The following is a 21,081-nucleotide window of genomic DNA, read 5'->3' on the forward strand; positions in this document are numbered from 1 at the left end:
TTGGCCACCCTGTTACAAAAAAAGAAAAAAAAAACGTGGAAACGCCCCTGCTCTGGTGATCTCTTAAAAATTTTCATTCTTTTTGACTGAAGCTTCTGCGATTTAAAGAGGTTTGGATGTGTAAACGGTGTTCAGGAGTGCACCTGTAGGAAAAGAAAACAGGGAAAGAAGGAAGCGGATTTCAGAGTGGTTCACTCGTGGGCGGTGCTCGGTCCCGTTGTTCTTCATTTGCAGTCTGCTGCTCTCAGCGCTCAGTTTACCACCGGTTGCGCACGTGGACACATTACTACTCCTGCAGCTCCACGCGCGCGCACGCTCAACGAGCTTTTTGAAGCGCTTTTTGAAGCTTTCCCTGTCCGGAGCCCGATGCTGTCAGCTGTTCTTTCTGGGAAACTTTTAGTAAACTTGCAGAGTATGAACTCTGCATAGTTTCGGTTCCTGCTCTTATCTGCCCCCCTCCCTCTGTCTTTTTCCCCCGTCCCGCGCGCTCTCCGAGCCTTTGTGCAGAAGTATGGTAGATAAAGGTCCCTTGTTGACCTCTGCCATCATTTTTTACCTGTCCATCGGGGCAGCCATTTTTCAGGTGCTAGAGGAGCCCAACTGGAACCAGGCTGTAAAGCAGTACAATGCCCAGAAGGACAAAATATTGGAGAAATATCCGTGCTTGTCCGGGGGGGATTTGGACAGAATATTGGAGGTATGGACATCTTCATTCAAACGTTTCATTCTGTGTTTCACAGCTGCATGAAGATAACTTCCTGTTTAGTTTTACTGGAAGGCACTGGACACTTGAGTGTTTATTGAGCCCCAGCTGGTTTGTAAGCTTTTACGACACAAACCTCCTGGCCTGATTAACCAGCTGCTGTCAGACTGGCTCGACTTTTGGCGCAGTTTCACCAATATATAAATTCACTACTAAACGGTGCCTATTTTTAGTCCTTTATAAATCATAAATCAACAAATTTCCACGAGAAATTGATGCAGGGAAAAAGCTTAGCAGGCGAGATAACTTAGCTTTAACTGTTTACATGCCCCCAATCTTAAAATTTACAGGACCAGAACTCATGTGATAATTATCATCAAACCGTCTTATTATCTTTGCTGGCGTCCTGTTGTCCATGCCTAATGATTAGGATAATTATTTTATTACTTGTAAACGTGACAGTGTATCTAAAGCAGTGATTATGTGGGTGTGGATGTCCTAATCTGTGACCTCAGATCTTAAAATCTGCAGTACTTGTTGTTCCATTTACTTTCTTGTCACGGTGGCAGTTTCTTTACCAAAAAACCGGGGCCACTGGTTTCCCCCGTCAGCATGGAATGACCACAATATGTCAACAATCATGTAATTTTGTTTGTTTGCCCCACGCAATGCTGTTTGTTCATTTACTTTGACTGTCAGAGCTTTATGACCTTTTGGTTTCCATTTGTTGAATCTGAACTTGGAGGGAAGTCCTACACTGGAGAAGAAGAGTGCTGAAACAAACTGTTTGGCCCGTATTTGCAGTTTTCTAGCTTCCTTGAATCAGCCAAAGATCCAACTTCATCGATTAAAATGGATTTTTCATTAATTGCATTTGGGCCCCCCAAAACTGGGAATAACCCATGCTGGCTCAGCATGGGTTATAAGACTGAACTCGTGCTCCTCATGAGAACAGCAAGGCAGCTGGGCAGGGGTTGATGGTGAGCTGAAGCCACCAACTGACACCTTTTCTTGGCATGCAATGCTCCCAGCGTTAGAAGTCCTTCCAAAGGATCACCTGCAGAAACACACTTCTTCTAGAAGGATCTTGAAGACCAAAGCTTCTCCTTTTGTCATCTTGACACTTTAGATGAGCTAAACTGTGAATGAATTTGTGCTATGTGAAAATGAATGCTCAAAGTATGTTTTATCATCATTACATGCTTTATCACAATCCATAGCAGTCATATTTGGGACATATTCGGGCTACTTGTGGCACTTTCAGCTCTGTTTCAGTGCAGGAAAGGGGTGGAAGGGCCTGACGCATCCTGAGTGCCAACACAGGCCGATATAATCTCTCAGATTATTTCAGAGTTGGGAGCATCAGTAAAGGCCACAGAATACTCCCATATTTGGGCCAGGCATTCATTGCTTTCTGGGACGCATCAGAGAAAGGAGAGAAGCCTCACCATCTGCCAGAGGTGAAGATTTAGATGGTATCTGGGTCCTGTTTCTCACATTTTGCACTTGGAACATGTCTCAACCTGTTTCTACCCCCCTTTCCAGTATTGGGGGGATTCTCTTCCCCCCCGGTCTCCTCCTTCTGCGTCTTTGTGTTTGGGCAGTTGAAAGAGTCTCAAACAGCCAAAACCCCTGAAGCGGCCAAATCTGCATATGAATGTAGTTGAGAATAATATGGCTGAGAGATTTTGGCAGTTTCCCTTTCAGCAGCAGCTGCTGCTATAAATCAGCTGAGAGTGAGAAGTTTATTTGGTGTTAGTAGCTGCTCAGCTGCAGCAGAAATGACTCCTGCTTCTGTTTTCTCTCTGAAGTCTTAGGCTGTGTGTGTGTGTGTGTGTGTGTGTGTGTGTGTGTGTGTGTGTGTGTGTGTGTGTGTGTGTGTGGTCACATTGACATGTTCCCCCAGCTGCGCAGACAGTTGTTCTCCTCTTGTGGTATTATGTTTTCTCTGTTGCTGTTTGCTGAAACACCTGCTGCAAAAGCATTACAGTCATTTTAATAACAAGATATTTTTTTAAGAAGCAGATTCTGTTAGATTTCCACTGTGGAAACTCTGCCCAGCTCGTTAACGATTAAATCAAATGTAAGCAAGCTTAACGAGAGACGGTAACACTATTGTAAAAGTTCTGTTTTATTAACAAGGAGTTTTACTATTAACTGCAGGAGCCTTGAAGTGGTCACAGTTTGCAGATTGGATTTTATGGCCCATCAAAGTTGGCTCTTGAGAGGCTGCTAAAAGTTCAGCGGGGGGGAACATTATCTCTCCCACAAAAACAACTGAAGTTTCCTGAAAGCAGTAGCTGTTATAAGAGAAGTGGAAGCAGTGTGCTTTCTGTTACAGCCCAGAATAAACAAGAGGAGGAGGAGCTGAAATTTACACATGCAGGTAAAAAAGTGTTCTGAGCTGCATTTGCAGCCAGTGGTGTTTTATTTGCTTGGGTTTGGTTTTTATCTTTAAGCAATTATGGCACAAATAGAAGCACATTTTGTTGTATTCTTCATCACTACTATACACTAATCTAGTAAGAGAAAAGATGTACAATTTTCATGTGTAGCCCTGAGGCCTGTGCACACAATATTAAATAAGTGTTAAAGTTTTAAAAAAGTGTGATGCATATTCTTGGTCTGCAAAATGAATCCAGTGCCATAATGTGGTCAATCAGCATTCTTCTTAATGGCCACCAGGGGGTAACTTTCGGGTGTAAACAAAAATCATATTGTACAAAAGTCTGAGAAAATTAGCTAAATGAATCTACAGGCTTGCAAGTTTGAAGTCTTATGCAATACGATGTGATATTAATTTAGATCACATTATTGTCAAGAGGATGTGATTTATGGCAGTGCTAACTTGAGATTGACAGTTTGCTACCATATGAATATCTTTTAGTTTGCCAGGCAGGTTCACACCTTACTTGTCACCCTCAGCTCGATGTTTCAAAACCTGCCTTCTCAAACCAGTCGGTTACATCTCAGTGGCTATATCCATCTTTTATGTACAGTCTGCAGATTTTAACCAGTTACGTCATCATTATCCTGCCTATCATATACACCGAGATGGCTTCTCGATCACTTCAAACTGTACTATATAGCATAACAGGTAACAATTTTAGGCCTTTTCTTTTTAGCCTTCTGAAAAAAAAAAAAATCAAGAAGTCAGCCATTTTTAAGGTATGTGACATCTCTTGGAAGAAAATTTATCTTGAGATGAAATCATCCAGACTGGAACGGCTTTGGTGTTAAGTCATGTTTTTAGAAGTCTGTCATTACTCAGAAGCCTCTAAATAGTTTGGTAAGAGGTACAGCTCAGTTGTTACTCCCATTGGCATGAGTAAAATAAACTGATGCTATAAATCTGACTCCCCACAATCCCCCCCCAAAAAAGAAGGGGGAAAAAAAAACACTCCACTCTAACTCTGTGTGGTTAGAATTCTGCAGTAAAATGACTTTAAATGATCTTGGAAAAAGGTGTCCACTTCCTGAAAATGCAAGTGAATTACAGGATTTTTGTTTGTTTCAAATGACTGGCTCCAGACAAACATACAAATTGTAGTGCTTGTATCCTCTGATTATCTGCTGCGTTACCAGGTTAACCTTCAGTCTAAGGTGGGATTATGCTCTGTTGTAAACATGGAAAACTGCAGATAACCAGACCAGTGGTCACTCTTTGAAGTCCACTTGAAGAATGCATGTGTAGTTGGTGCTTTAAAGTGCAGTCTCTCCATGGATGAGTCTGAGTTTTAAAAGAAACTGGCAGGCAGACAGCCATCCACACTAGCAGATTCACTAATATATTTTAAGATTTAAGTATTTTTGAGTCTCTGATGGAAAGTTTTTGGGTTTGTTTTTTTTTTTTTCTCTTGCTAAGAAAATTGGTATTTTCAGTTTGGGGGGGGGGGGGGGGTCTTTTTTTTTTTTTTTTTTTTTTTTTTCTTTTCTTTTTTGAACTTTTAAAGAAAGAAATTTGAGTCTGAACAAGACGTTTTTAGCACTTTCACGTAGGACTGGGCGATATGACCCAAAATTCATTTCTTGATATTCTTTAGCTGGATGGCGATATACGTTATGTCTTGATATTTATTTTTTTAAAGCCATAAAGTAAGAACAAAAAAGAGTTCTTAGTCAAAGCTGTGTCCCAGATCTCACACAGGCACTTTTATTAACATACAGTGTAGATGTACATGAAAAAATTACTCAGAAATAAATGATCAGCATTTATTAAATAATAATGCTCCATAAATAAAATAAAACAATGTTTTTGTGCATAACAAAAAACTCAGAACTGTGCAGTTAAATGTAAACTAAAAGACGCTGAGCATAATAACAAAGACTGATTTCGCAGCTGCTCTGTTCCCAAGTTCTACTGTGTGACTGACAGCCTTGAGTTTGAAATCCTCTTTGCAACCATGTCTCTTACAGGTGCCATTTGTGGTCCGTATATGCACACAATACAGTAATATTATGTTGAAGCACAGTACGTATCACTCCGCGAGGCTCCTGACTACGGTAGCCGTAATGCGCCAACAATCCATCAAGTGGTGCGACTTCGCAGCTTACCAAAGTCGTACTAAAACATTTTTTGACAGATTGCTGAGCACCACATAAAATCGGTTCGAGGTCAGTAAGCACAACCAGAATTCATACATAAGGCTCGCTGTCGATTTTTGAGAAAATGAAAGGCTTTTAGGCCTTGCAGCCCCCGTGTGTGGGAGAGACAAAAGTAGACTAAAGAGAAGCAAACTTGCGTCTCCACAAGTATAATTATGACGTAACATAGACTATCGATATAAACTATATTGTTATATCTCAAATAAAAATATATAGATATATTTAAAAACTCGATATATCGCCCAGTCCTACTTTCACGCGTTTGGCAAGAAATTCAAAAGAAGCAGAAAAGAGAAATGGTTCTCTGTTTTTGGGGACAGCTTATTTGTCATGTGCCTGGAAATGTTGTCCACCGGTCACTGACTTGTGATAACCAAGACTTTGTTCCTCATTTTGGAAAGTGAAGAAATCACAGGGTGCAGCCCTGTAAGTTTCTGTAGGGTGTAGGTGACTCCCTTAAGGTGCTCTTCAAAACTCATACATTAGTCTCCAGGAGGTTAAACTGAGCTGAGTCCCAATTAAAGCCAGGATTGTTCTCCATCATGGGTGAGCACATGATTAGTTGTAGACACTGATCTAAAGGAGCCTTGAGTCTTAAATATTTGTACATTTTCAAGTGTGACATAAAGTTGGTAGTTTTTTGCGCTGACTAACATTAGGGCCAAAAATATGGAGTCCGGAGTCATTCAAAAACAAAATCAAAACATGTGATTATCTAGCGCTCTAACAAATACAGTATTCATTCTCTAATGAAGCACAGCATCATAACATCTCGTGGAAATGGGATCTGTTTGTTTGTGTACATGGACAGAGGTGCCAGTGGGACCTAATATGTTTTTTAATATGCACAAAGAGTGTGGTTCATGCCTTTTACTTTCTACAAAGTTCCACTAACTTGGCCAATACACAATCATAAAACTCAGATCAGCCTAACCAGTACAACAGAGGAGGATTTCCCCAGCTGGCAGCCATCATCATCAAAGCAATTAAATCAGTTTAACGATTTCTTTGAGCTGTTAATATTTTGTTAATAATTTTAAAAAATGAAATTAGGTGGTTTGAACCGATGATATTCATGCACATGCGTGTATGTACACTTCTGAGCACCACTCTATGAAGCATCACTGTTGTTGCACTACAATGCTGCTGCAGCTGACTCCTTGTGAATCCCAACGCCTCAGCATCAGATCCATCTCTCCAGATGCGAGTGAATGTCACAAAGATCATGATGGTCGCAGCACCAATTTTTGCAGATTCTCAGCAAAGTCTTCAACAGTCTGGCATCTTTCTAATTGCAGTCAAATACACAGGGCTCACAAGGATTACTTGAATATACACTGACCCCCCCCCCCTTTTTTTTTTTTTTTTTTTTTTATAAATATATAAACTTTGGCCATGTTTAATATGAAAACCTGCCATTTCACCAGGATATCTGATAGAAAATGTGGGCAAGCAGAGTAGTTCAACAGAAATTTGTACATTAAGGTTTAAGGGTTGTGTTGTGCAGTAATAGCATGGGGAAACCCTGCTGAAGCAAGGATTAAATAATCTGTAGCGTTTATCCAGATAACTGCACATACTATACAGTGTCTGTACATGCTGATTCAGCATTTAGGTCAGTGCAGCCTCTCTCCAGATAAGGCCCGTTTCCTCTGAACCTTCAGCGAGCCTGGTTTAATTTACTTAAATACTAATAAACTCAATAAATTGGATAATAAAGAACACGCTGTGGTGTCAGTAAAGCAAGCTTGCTTCATGTGATGGTAACAACCTAATTCAAAGCAACCACTCACAAATCTTGATTTCACCATCTTGGATATAAAAATCTTTTCACTTTTACTGGCTTACAATTTTATTCCCCTTTTTATACATTCATTAAATCCATGAAAAAGATGGATAGTCCTTTTTTTCCTTTACGGTTACTTCATTTATCCTAAAAAAGTTTGAAGACGTTGTTGTTTTTCCTCATGCTTGGATCTTTGGTTGCAGTACCGTACATGCAGTCAGATGTCAGTACTGTTACTCAGATGCATTGTTTGCAGCTTATCTGCCTCTTCCCCAGGAATCAATACATAATGAGACAGAAGAGCTTCAGTTTCTTCATTAATTGCAGCTCAGAAAGGGCTTTTGTACACTGCTGTTTGGTTCTGTTGCACTGAAAGTGGAAAAACACAGAGCTGGAGTGGTATGTTGAGCTGCTGCTGTCCTGATAACAGTTTGTCATTGTGGAGGTTTGTTTTTTTTTGTTTTTTTTTTCTTAACTGTTTTTTTTTGTTATCTGTGTCCTGCAGCAGAGTGGTAAACCTTCAGTTAGTTATACAGAAATGAAAGGAGCTTTCAGTAGAGGAGTGAACTGTGTTCTGTCATGCGATGTGTGTGTGATGAGTGTTAGTGTTGGGCTGGGTTGTTTGTTTTTTTTTACTTTTTTGTGACACAGTGGTGTAATTTGAAATATTTAAAGATTTCATCTCTGTCTTTTCAGTGGACAAGATTGTAGCTCTGAATTACAAACAAAAAAATGGCACATTGAAAACGTCAGACACAGAATTATGCTCTTCTCTAATTTTGGTGGAACAGATAATTGGTCCGGGAACTTTACGTGAGAGACACAAATGGTACAAATGGTAATGTTAGTTATTTGTATATTGTGACGTAAAACGATGCACTCTAATGCTTTCAATAGTTCTGTCATTAAAGTCAAGGTGTGGTTGCTCATTACAGAAAGCGCTTGTTTGCATATAACTGGGCTACTTTCAGTTGAAATGGAGTTGAATACAGACTTATTACATCCATCAGCTCAAGATGCATTAACATAAAGCTGCATTTTTTTTACTTTTTTTTTTTTTTTTTTTTTTTTTTTTATTGAGGTGGAGTTGTTTCACTCCTTCTTTTGGGTGTTCGGGGGGCTGGATTAGGATGGTCCATGGGCTGATTTCTGGGCCATGTGTGTCTGCCATGGGTTTTTGTTTGTTTTTGTTTTGTTTTGTTTTTTTTTATGTGAAAACTGTTCTGGCAAGGGGTGGATTTTTTTAAATTTATTTATTTTCCTCTCTCTCTCATTTTGTGAATGAGGCAGTGGGGAGAGCGGTCGCACATAGATCTCCATTTGGAAGATTTGAAGATATTGCCCAACTCCACAGTAGTTAAATTTGTTTGTTCTTTCTCTAATAAGCAGTCTTTGATTCCGACCTAACTAAGAATGTGCCATTCAGAAGTCCTCACATAAAGCTATCATGATAGAGAGGCGTTAAAGCATGTTAAACCTGATTAAAGTTACAAGCATCTTGCTGTCATTAATGTTATAGTCCAGTAATGCAGTGAAGTCTTTGTGTGGTTCATTTTATTGAAAGCAGCATTTTATTCATTTTCCCTCATTTAATTTGTCATGTGCTCTGTGTGCAAATTGGGGGAAATGCAGTTTGCTTAACAAGATTTGCCAAATTTCTTTTTATTTTACCCTTTTTTTTTTTTTCTTTTTTTCTTTTTTTAATTTGTGCATTTAGAGATAAACGTTTTATAAATAAACTTTACATTCTGTGATCACTTTATTTGCAAAATAAGCTGCCCCGCGGGAGTTTAATCTGTGTGGTTTAGCTACTATTTGGACAGACATGTGATGAAGCCAGTTTAACAGCTTCCTCCTGAGCTTGTTTGGTCCCGTTTTGGAACAAACACACTTTTGTGCTTTTTGCTCATTCCTCATGCTCATTAGTGACCTGAGGTGGCCTCTGGCTGACCTTTTAACCTTTCACGGACTTTTAGCTCTGCAGAGCTTGTTCGAGAGAAAGTTTAGTTGTGGAAACACAAGAAATTTGAAGACTTGCAGTTTCAGTCTGCTTTAATTTTAGATGTCATCACATTTTCTATTTGACTGACATACACTGGAGGTATGTGGTACTTGCTTCCATGCGTCAGCCTTTGCTGTGCTCATTCCATTCATGTGAATCAGTAGCTTTATACAGTGGGGCAAAAAAGTATTTAGTCAGCCACCGATTGTGCAAGTTCCCCCACCTAAAATGATGACAGAGGTCAGTAATTTGCACCAGAGGTACACTTCAACTGTGAGAGACAGAATGTGGGGAAAAAAAAAAATCCATGAATTCACATGGTAGGATTTGTAAAGAATTTATTCGTAAATCAGGGTGGAAAATAAGTATTTGGTCAATAACAAAAAATACAACTCAATACTTTGTAACATAACCTTTGTTGGCAATAACAGAGGTCAAACGTTTACTATAGGTCTTTACCAGGTTTGCACACACAGTAGCTGGTATTTTGGCCCATTCCTCCATGCAGATCTTCTCGAGAGCAGTGATGTTTTGGGGCTGTCGCCGAGCAACACGGACTTTCAACTCCCGCCACAGATTTTCTATGGGGTTGAGGTCTGGAGACTGGCTAGGCCACTCCAGGACTTTCAAATGCTTCTTACGGAGCCACTCCTTTGTTGCCCGGGCGGTGTGTTTTGGATCATTGTCATGTTGGAAGACCCAGCCTCGTTTCATCTTCAAAGTTCTCACTGATGGAAGGAGGTTTTGGCTCAAAATCTCACGATACATGGCCCCATTCATTCTGTCCTTAACACGGATCAGTCGTCCTGTCCCCTTGGCAGAAAAACAGCCCCATAGCATGATGTTTCCACCCCCATGCTTCACAGTAGGTATGGTGTTCTTGGGATGCAACTCAGTATCCTTCTTCCTCCAAACACGACGAGTTGAGTTTATACCAAAAAGTTCTACTCTGGTTTCATCTGACCACATGACATTCTCCCAATCCTCTGCTGTATCATCCATGTGCTCTCTGGCAAACTTCAGACGGGCCTGGACATGCACTGGCTTCAGCAGCGGAACACGTCTGGCACTGCGGGATTTGATTCCCTGCCGTTGTAGTGTGTTACTGATGGTGACCTTTGTTACTTTGGTCCCAGCTCTCTGCAGGTCATTCACCAGGTCCCCCCGTGTGGTTCTGGGATCTTTGCTCACCGTTCTCATGATCATTTTGACCCCCTGGGATGAGATCTTGCGTGGAGCCCCAGATCGAGGGAGATTATCAGTGGTCTTGTATGTCTTCCATTTTCTGATGATTGCTCCCACAGTTGATTTTGTCACACCAAGCTGCTTGCCTATTGTAGATTCACTCTTCCCAGTCTGGTGCAGGTCTACAATACTTTTCCTGGTGTCCTTCAAAAGCTCTTTGGTCTTGGCCATGGCGGAGTTTGGAGTCTGACTGTTTGAGGCTGTGGACACGTGTCTTTTATACAGATGATGAGTTCAAACAGGTGCCATTCATACAGGTAACGAGTGGGGGACAGAAAAGCTTCTTACAGAAGACGTTACAGGTCTGTGAGAGCCAGAGATTTTCCTTGTTTGAGGTGACCAAATACTTATTTTCCACCCTGATTTACGAATAAATTCTTTACAAATCCTACCATGTGAATTCATGGATTTTTTTTTTTTTTTTTTCACATTCTGTCTCTCACAGTTGAAGTGTACCTCTGGTGCAAATTACTGACCTCTGTCATCATTTTAAGTGGGGGAACTTGCACAATCGGTGGCTGACTAAATACTTTTTTGCCCCACTGTATGTGCCAAACTTCAGCCATGTATATCTGCCAGACAGACTATGAACATCCTCAGATCTTCTGTATAATGAGTTCACAGTTCAGTTTCAGAGTAATGAACGAATCGCTTATTATTTATTGCTTCATCTTGAGATTAAATATCCACCATGATTTCCAGAAAGTTAGCTGTGTTATTAGAAATGCCATCACTCTGCATTAAAGCAGCCCAAGCTGTCAAAGTCTGACACAGAACAAAAACCAGACAGGTTTTTCAGGTCTAAAAAGTGCATTGCTCAGATTAGAGCTGTGTTTGTTGCGTATATTAGATTCTTGGAGAGTCGTCATCATCTAGAAGATGACACGTTATATCTGTATCTAGAATTTATAAGGTTAAAGAGACCTTTGTTGATCAGCTGAATAGGTGCATTTTTTTTTTTTTTTAATACACTCTCTATGACACAGCCTTTGAAAAGATTAGTGAGTAGTACTGTGGAACAAAGCACCTATGTGGGAGTCTCTGTTACACTTTCTAACATGATTCACATGCCTGTTAAACTAGCTAATACCATGTGTTTTTCCCATCTGTTCATTTAGAGGCTGCAAAGCATCCTTCATCTTATTCAGGTTCCTCAGCTTGCTGGTTTCGGTGCCACCTGTTTTGTTCATCGAGAGAGGAGATCTGTACATAGATCTCTCCAACCTGGCAGCTTGCGTAATAGCTTTTTAACATGTGTTAAAACTTTCTAGTTTTTTTGCCTGACAGTGCAGCGATTGGTGATATGTTTGCACAAGCATGGATGTGCAATGCATGCAAGAATTCAAAATCCTCAAACTTTTAGGGATCCTTTGATTGTGGGCAAAAAGTGGACAAAAGTGAAAGAAAAATGGATCACACTGTAGTCGCACACGAGTGTAGGTGTACAGCTCTCCACTCAAGGTCAGCAAAATAAAAAGGATGATGGAATTAGCATATTTTTATACGTGCCCAAAAAAAGGCTGACCGTAGACTTGACCAAACATTGTTTATATCCAGCCAATTAGCCTGTTTATCTGTGACACATATTCTAAAAATCCTCTTAGATCCTAAACTCTTTTTCCTACCTCTAACCAAGGTCTGATACAATGCTACATTTTCTTTCTTTTATGCAGGTAGATTATTCTCTAAGTTAGATGCTTGCTCTGATCATCTGGTACATGCAGTTGCAGTTCCTGTAATCAGTTTTATGCAAGCAAAATTTAAGCCTCAACATGGCCAATAAGTAGTTTACCTCATGCATATAAATGTAAGCAGTCATTAGATGTGCTGGGTTGCTGGGAGGATTGGCAAAAGTGCGTAAGCGAACAGCAAACGACTGAGGTTTTTCCTCTTTAATTTCTAGTCATGGATTGAAAACAAACTTGGTCATCACCGCTGTCATCCTAAAGCCCAACAGTCCAACTGTGTTGTTTCAGAAGACAAAAGACTGGCCTCCCCTTGTTCTGGTAATTACAGAGGAGAACTGTAACAGGCCTGTTATTATTAGAGAACCAAGCATCTTTCAGGACTTGAGGGCTTATGTGAATTTTGCCAACGCCTGCACATTTCCCCTTTTCAGCCCTCGGGGAGAGAGAGCGTGGGGTAGTGCATTGTCCCGGCACACATGGTTGGGTGTTTGCTAATTCCCAGGAGGAAAAATTCAGTTTTTGTTGTGGTTGCGGATGGACACGTATGGTTGGGGATGATTGATTAAGCGCCTTTTGCCTCATCTGGATTTCAAAATGTCATTGAAAGAGTTGGCTGACATATTCCACACATAACTTGGTTAAACTGGGTTTTTGGGTCTTGGGAAAAGGAAAAACAGTCCAACAAAAGAACTGCTTTCAAACTACCTGATCTTTTTAATGCTGCATAATCATGCGATTATGAAATGGGTGTTTAGGTTTGAAGTGCTTGCCTTCCTGTTTCTCTACCAAAGTAAGCAAAGGCTTAGACTTAGAAGCCCTCAGGTTAAAGATGAGTCTCAAGGGTGCCAGAGTGACGTTTCAGCTCATCAGTAGTACTCTAGATACTGTCAGCATATCACAGGAAGGATGTGCTAGAAGAAACGCAGGTTGCACAGGATGCACTTCCTGCGTTCTTGTACTGAGCTCGGTGGACTGTTTTCTAAATGCTAGTTGACAGCACCCATCTGTTGTTCTATCTTTAATTCTCTCTAAGACAAAGTCCAGCCTTTTCTCATGCACAGTCTTTGTTTATTGTCCCCAGGTGGTGTCAGATGCTGCAGGCCAAGGGGTCACAATAACAGGCAATAAGACTTTCAATAACTGGAACTGGCCAAATGCCGTTATCTTTGCCGCTACAGTTATTACCACCATCGGTAAGTTCTTCTGGATGTTTGACAGCTGGATTTATAAAACGGATGCAGGATCACTTTAGAGCTGGGCTCTTGGTGGTTTTTATATTTTAAATGTCTTTATATTTACACTCAAATTTAATCTTAAAGGAGCACCGTGTAAACTTAGAGGACAGTTATTAATGACACCAGATCGTGCTCGTTTGTATCAGTCAAAGCGATGAGATATACAGTCTGTCCTGTTTGTAGTGTATGTCATGCAACCACTTAGAGACCGAGCCGAGTATCAGCATATTGACGGCAGAGTTTACTTGGACATTGTGAAGCTACTGATCTCAGATAGTTTTGTGATTATGTAGCCAAGTAACAGATTGATGGGTAACAGTTTGCTGTAGAAAGCCAGTTTTAGTTGCTTTTCTTTGTTTTGTGCCATTACGTGATTTCTAAAATCAGTACTGTAGAGTTAAATATTGAAGTAATTTGGCAAACTAGTCAACTAGTGTTTCCACTCAGATATGCTTTTTCTTTTGCTGGTGATATCGTGAGCCAGCAAGCTTTTGGTGACTGGAAAATGGGCAGCTGAGTTGGTAGGGCAGATGCTAGCTAACATTTTAGCAAAATCTATGTTTTTAGTTTTGTCCTTTTAAGGACTTCGTGTTGTCCCGGGAGCTGAATGTTTGTTCGCATTTGTGATTAGTGAAGTGTTGCTCACTGTTGAAGCTGTAAGTGGAAGAGACACTTGGGAACAAACCTAAAAGCTTCACATCCTTTGGATTCCATTACACAGAATTTAGTCCAAAAGCTCTTGGAGGCAACGGAGCAACTTACAATCCATTCAGATGTGAACAGTAAAATTGTTTATTGCTTGAAAGTAACATTACATCATGCATTTTTTATACGTTTCAACAGTGTGCTTATCTTCAAATTGTAAGAGATGCTCAAGTGGTGTCTTGGAGTCTTTTATAACTTGCTTACCTCTAATGTAGGACTCTCAAATCCTCTTAAATTATCTTTGCATGTTGCATTAAATGGCCTCTTGTTTTCTGATTATACAACGCAGGACATTTCAGGGAGTAGTCAGGAACCAATAGGTTGTCCAAATGTAAGCATGCTGTTAGGAATGATAATAAAAGTAAATTCAAAGATAAATCAGAAAAACAAATTATTTACAAATTAGCCAACAGGAGTATCAGATGTTGTAACTCTGACGGTAGTCAGTCCGCATAGTTTTGCAGATTTGATCATGAGCCACTTATTTGTATAATACAATGGAGGTGTTTTTTTGTTTTTTTTACCTTTCTTTCTTTCTTTCTTTCTTTCTTTCTTTCTTTCTTTCTTTCTTTCTCTCTCTCTCTCTCTCTCTCTCTCTCTCTCTTAAGGCTATGGGAACATTTCTCCGAAAACATCAGCAGGACGTGTGTTTTGCATCTTCTATGGTCTGTTTGGTGTGCCTTTGTGTCTTACCTGGATCAGTGAACTGGGGAAGTTTTTTGGCGGTAGAGCCAAGCACCTAGGCCTATTTTTAACCAAAAAAGGCCTATCACTGGTAAGCTGATACTCCTTTTTTTTTTTCCCTCACTCCCTTCTTTAATTTCTTTGAAAAGTACTTTAATCTGTTGTTCAGCTGAAGTAACTTTTTTTTCTTCCCTCCAGAGGAAATCTCAGTTTACCTGCACGGCTATCTTTCTTCTTTGGGGTGTCCTGATCCATTTAGTCCTCCCGCCTTTAGTCTTCATGTCTCAGGAGGGTTGGAGTTACATTGATGGCTTGTACTTCTCATTTGTTACCTTGACCACAATTGGATTTGGAGACATGGTGGCAGGTAAGCTGGCTTCTAAAATTTAGACAGTTAAGTTAGTATAGTAAAAGGTGCCTCTTGATGACCTTGAACTTCAATGCAAATCACTCACACTGTTCTTTGTCCATGCAGGTGTGGATCCAAACAAACAATATCCACCTCTGTATCGTTACTTTGTAGAGGTTTGGATTTATCTAGGCTTGGCCTGGCTTTCTTTGTTCTTTAACTGGAAAGTTCGGATGGTGATTGAAGCCCACAAAGCCCTGAAGAAACGCCGCAAGCTGCGCAAGCTATCTCTCGAAGAGCTCCGCCACTACAAAGAGTCTAACAAAGTTTCCCCTACTTCGCCTCCCACTCTGAATGATGTCAACATTTTCAGCTTCTTGTCCAAGAAGAAGGAAGGCTACAATGACCTGATTAAACAGATTGGCAACAAAAAAGATGGCAGCAAAACGGTCTGTAACTCTAAAGAGATCGGTCGCTCGAAGAGTTGCACCGATGCTCCTATGTTTAACGGCCATACCATCCTCAGCCTGGACCGCTCGCCACGTCAAAAGAGGCGCTATAGCTTTAGTGACCGCGTCACTGTTGCGTTTTCTAAGTCTAAGAACTACCTCCTGGGCTCAGACAATGGTTTACTGCTAAAGGAAGATCAGGTGGAGGGTGACCTAGAACTAAACCATGATCAAATGTTTGAGAACCAGCTTGACAAGGATGTGAATCTGGAGAATGGAGGAGAGAGAGAATGTGTATCAGTCGGTCACAGGGCGTGGGACTCCAAGGAGTACCATTCTCTAATGTTCCAAAATGCCAACATCACCTTTATCGACGAGGAGAACTTCCTCAGCAATAACTCTGAGGAGCTCGAGGAGGACGACGACGATTCTAAAGCAAAACTCTCCATCACCACGTGCGACGAAAACATTGAGACGAACTCCAAGGAGGAGCAAAGCTCAGAGTCCGAAGGATCTGTCTTCACGAGTGACGGTTCAGAACACAGCCACTCGTACGAGAAACTGGTAGAGGAATATGCAAAGGAGGAAAACACAGACTCCTGACACGTGAAGGCAACACACGTGAAGCATTGTAATGTGAAGTGTTTGAGAGGAAAGTTGCATTGCACTTTGAAGGGGTCTGATCATGAGAAGTCAAGATCAAATTTCAAATCAAACTCTTGAGCACGTGTTCTTTGTCTTGCTGAATCTGAACTGCAAAGTACGTGACACATAACCCCAGGAGTATTTAACGACTGATCTGTTTCTTTGTTTTATACGGTTTGGAAAAACTATAAGCAACATTTTGTCATGTCCAAAGAAGCAAGTATTTCTTTGTTTTGTTTTTTTTTCTACTTTCACATGGGATTTCTTCTGATTTCCTGTATTTTCATGTATTTATAATCACCATATTGGTGTTTTGTTTTGGTTTTTAATATATTTATTCAAATGAAGGAAAGGGTAGCTTTTATTCAGTGGCTACGTGGGTTTATGTTTCCCGTTGCACAATTCCACCAAGTGAGGATAGACCAAAGTTCATCCCAGTGCACATTGTTCTTTATATAATCTGAGCCAAGCATGTCTTAAAAAAATGAAGGGCCAAATCTTATTGCTGTGTCTGAGATTTCAATTTATTTTGACTGTAAGAAACTGATGTGACTGTACTCTGCTACACACGCGTCCTAGAACAAACGTCTTTGTGAACAGACTCCAAACTTGTGAAGTTGTGGGGCGGTGTTGTGGTTTTGTGCACATCTGTTCGATGCCTCCTTAGGCATTTGCTTCCTAAAGTTGATATTTTGACTTGGGATGGCGCTGCCTGACTGGAACAAGCCTTTAACAGTAAAAACAATCCTCCTTACCACTCTTACACGATTTTTATTTGCCATGTAAATATTGGCTGAAGGCCCGTCAGTAGCCTCAAACATGGCTCTGGCTCGGGACGCGGCCTTGCTACTCATGTTTGCCTTCGGGGGGCTCGCACTGCCGTCAATGATTGAAGTGCCGCTTGTGAAAGGGAGCCAAGGTTAACTCGGAGCAGATCGATCCTCTTTGACGCATGTTTGTCGTGCCTGCACAGGCCTGTCAGTTGTTGATGTCTGATGCGTCTCAGCCTTAATTATTTCTGCCTTTTTTGCACGTGAACTGGCACACAAACTTGAAACAGTATTACTCCGAATGGTAAAATGGCAGAGATCCAGTGCCACAAAGGGCTACTTTAAATCTAAAGCCAACTAAATTTAGTAAAGTTCATTAAAAACTCATAAAATACACATTAAAACGTTTTGTTTTGCTCATGTAAACATGAAAACTGCCTTGCAGGTGACCGCCATCACCTGAAATGGCTTTAAATCCACTGTGAAGCAGTAGATGAACATCACTGTAACATCTGTTGAATGTGACTCACTGAAAAGTTCTTTCACACTGGGTGAAAGAAGATGAGGAAATAAGTTCTGCTTCCTCTCTTGTGTTTCATCAGAGCCACTTTTTATTTTTCTTTCTTTTCACATTTTCCAAGGGGGGGGGGGAGACTGAATTTCTAGCAAAAAATGATTACTTAAGAACAGGTTAGGTAGATTTAGGGCCATTGTTCATTGTTTCCTTCCTAATGTTGCTCCATGGTGTAATAAAACTCCATTATACTCGTCTGTAAGTTTCTTTTTGTTATGATTAAGTTATTCATGTTTTTGTGTAAATTTTGTATATGAGTTCTGAACAAAACTGTATATTTCGTTAAAAATAAACACTGAATGAAATCTTGAGGGTTTTTTTGTTTGTTTGTTTGTTTTTGTTTTTTGAGGGGTTTTTTTTTTTTGTTTGTTTGTTTGTTTGTTTGTTTTTTGGTTTGTTTGTTTTCTCCATTTATTGGACTGGTAATGCATTGATGTCTTTTCCAGTGGTGGAGGTATGAGGTAGCTCTTGGTTCATGGTTGGCTGTGGCCATGCATCATATAACTGAAAGAGGGAGGGGGGGGGGGGGGCATTTTGGTGCAGATATTTTAAGTTTTTGAATGTAACTTTGCACTGCCCTTTGTTTTGAAGGGCATTTCCTCTGCGCAGGTAGTAATACACAGTTCAAATTATGCTACATTTGTAAACCCTATTTTCACAAATAAGGAAAAACAGTTGGATACACCAAATATCCTTTCCATCACTAGCTGCATTCCAAATGTTGTAGTCGTGGGTGGTTTAGGGGATTAAATAGTCCTGTATTTTTTATGTATGCCACTCAAAAATGACCACAAATCTATCCTGGTCACCCCACTGTGTGTGTTTGTTTTTGGGTTTTTTTTTTTTTTTTTTTTTTCCTGCTCATACCATGAAATGATCTCAGATGGTTTCCTCACATCTTCATGTCTCAGCTCTTTTGAGTCATGCCACAATAGACGAACGGTGTTTTAAAAACTGTGCTGTTGTAAAATTTTGGCAACCATAACATGCAGGTTATGGTTGTATAGCTAAAACTAAAATAAAGCGCTTTGTTCTTGGTGACACTTGCTCGACTAAATGTACTTCAGAGGGCAAGTTATTTAAAAAAAAAAAAAAATTACCCCTATGTATTTATGAGAGAAGTTGAAATTTTGGATTAATGTTCTTTTATACTTCAGCAAGCCATGCTAATTGCCAGATGAGTTCCACAGTATTCCCACTTCCATGAATGACAAAATTAAACTGGATGGTGAATCCTCAATGAATTGAATGCTTCCATGTTTGCAGACAAATTCCAGGGATGGCATCATTTCAATGATGAGTGACCGTGTAATCTGCCATTTCCCATTTTGTAACAATTTCATACCAGTTGTAGCTCAAGCCTAAATATAAACGGGTCAGAGATCTAAAGCATTTGGTGTTGCATGCTGCAAAATTTGGACATTTAAACACGCAAGTCTGGGCATTGACTCACTTTTGGAGCCAGCCTCAAGTGGCCGTTAGAGGGAAAAGTCCAGCTTTTGGCATTGTGCACCCATTATAGCTTTCTTCTTCTGTTATTTATCTATGCTAGGAGAAAAAAAATGTATTGCAAACATGTTTTTAACACCATCTCTGCTATGCAGCCCCAGAAGTTGTGTAGCACACATAGACTATCCATTACAGTGGGCATAATTTGTTTTTCCTTCTCAACACCTAATTTACGGAGTGAGTCAAGGACACTCACTAGTTCCAACCATTTTCTGTTCTATCTTATGATAGTGAGAGCCAGTCGATCAGAAGAAAGTTGGCTTAAAATACTAAACTAAGGATTCAATAAAATTATGAGATAAATGATACTAAATTGATAATTTACTTTGAGTTGTGAATCTTGCAAAGCTACTCTGGAAATGAGCAGAATGACTTCCTTTTAAACTGAATCCATATTGGAATGCATCTTAAGTATCCTTCAAAGGTTTAATGATACTTTCATATCATCTTGTACAGTCTGTCCTTTATTATAAGAAAGTAACGCTTCAAGTTACATTTACAGTATTAAAAATACTGTAATTGTGTTATTCCCCCCCCCCCCCCCTTTTTTTTGAAACACTAAGGCTACGTCCACACGTACACGGGTATTTACTAGGGGTGCAACGATACACAAAATTCACGGTTCGGTTCGGTTCGATACTTTGGTGTCACGGTTCGATATTTTTTCGATACAAAAAAATGTTCATGCCTTTTTAATTTGTCATTTATTAAAATTATAAATATATATTTTAACTCAAAAGTACAGTTTTTAAATTTAATGTTGCTGAAACAAAAGTAATTTTAAAAAATAAATAATCTGATTGAGGAATCACTCATCTTTGGAAAAGAGAGTTTATTACAGAGAAATGGCTCTTTCCAAAATAAAAGCTATACTATACGCTTCTTCTGGGCTATATTCTCAGCAGCATATTATAGCAGGTCAGGGCTGTTCGGGGTTCTGTTTGTACAGTTATGTTTTGTTTATGTTGCCATAGTGACGGGTGACGCCCTCTCGCTGCGACGGTGTGTCCTTCCGGGGTCAGAGGGCGCCCTGTGTGTTGTTGTTGTTGTTGCTGTGCGGTTGCCGCGCTGAGCAGTTAGCTAGCGGCAGTGTTCTTCTGCAGATGTCAATAAACGGCTGTGCTCCCTGGCTAGCTCACGGGAAGCAAGACCAAACGACACCTCCGTCTCCTCGTTGTCTGAGCTCGCCACATTGGTGTCAGAAGTGGGATGATGGTGGCACCCCATGTTCTGACCCGAGTGACTTTTCCCCCGCCGGTCGTGACCGGCCGGTGCGCCAAAAGAAGGCACCTGGACATTTGCAAAGTGAAAGCAAAAAACAAGCGCAAATTCAAACGCGATTTCAATATGTCACATATTGACAGTGGCTCACCGATGCCAATGACATAATTACCCAGCTACATTTCCGAAAGAATGCAAAAGCATTGACATATATTTTTCCTTCCTACAATAGCCCAACGGGCAGGGCAGAGATAGATTTTGGTAACCCGACTGGAAAAATCGCTAGCCCCGGGACATCGGGTTAGCGATTTTGCAAGCCCTGTGTTACAGGCATGGCCCTTTAAGGATGAAGCCTGATGGGAAATGTATTCGGGATGTGTGTAGCGGGACTGCCTGGTGTGTGTGTGAAGAGAGAGAGCGGAGAAGGGGAAAAAGTAACGGTTAGCTACAGAAGAGACGAAAAGAAAATAAATAAAAGGAATATAATAACTCCCTCGACAGCCAGAGTTGTGTCGGCGATGCTCGCTGTGAGTAAACTGTTTCAGCCCACTGTACGCGGTGTTCGTGCCTTAGAGAAGAAATAAAGTTCGGTGAAGCAGTTTCCTACGCCTCCTTCGATCTTTTTGCTAGCGGAGTTGACCTGTATAGTAAGCTGTTGCCGGCTACGAGTCAGTTACGGAACCTTCAAGTAACTGCCAGAGGTTTCCTTACTACGGTTCGGGGCCGCGGATCTGGCGCGGGTAACACCTGTATCTGATTGAGGAATCACTCATCTTTGGAAAAGAGAGTTTATTACAGAGAAATGGCTCTTTCCAAAATAAAAGCTATACTATACGCTTCTTCTGGGCTATATTCTCAGCAGGATATTGTAGCGGGTCAGGGCTGTTTGGGGTTCTGTTTGTACAGTTATG

At 40.5% G+C, this 21,081-nt stretch overlaps 1 protein-coding gene across 2 annotated transcripts; it reads left to right on the forward strand.

Moving 5' to 3' along the window:
- The first annotated feature begins 202 nt into the window (after positions 1-202).
- Positions 203-17,749, forward strand: kcnk5a (potassium channel, subfamily K, member 5a). Of its 2 annotated transcripts, XM_040041873.1 has the most exons (6): positions 585-697; positions 2,867-3,089; positions 13,111-13,222; positions 14,578-14,744; positions 14,852-15,020; positions 15,129-17,749. In XM_040041873.1, the coding sequence occupies exons 2-6, from the start codon at positions 3,084-3,086 to the stop codon at positions 16,052-16,054; spliced, it is 1,380 nt and encodes a 459-aa protein (XP_039897807.1). In that variant the 5' UTR covers positions 585-697; positions 2,867-3,083; the 3' UTR covers positions 16,055-17,749. The 2 variants fall into 2 exon arrangements, with proteins under 2 accessions (XP_039897806.1, XP_039897807.1); XM_040041872.1 differs by lacking the exon at positions 2,867-3,089 and having other exon boundaries at positions 203-697.
- Positions 17,750-21,081: the final 3,332 nt, after the last annotated feature.

This window comes from Simochromis diagramma, unplaced genomic scaffold (assembly GCF_900408965.1).
Source record: "Simochromis diagramma unplaced genomic scaffold, fSimDia1.1 OVJJ01000304.1, whole genome shotgun sequence".
Classification (NCBI taxonomy): domain Eukaryota; kingdom Metazoa; phylum Chordata; class Actinopteri; order Cichliformes; family Cichlidae; genus Simochromis; species Simochromis diagramma.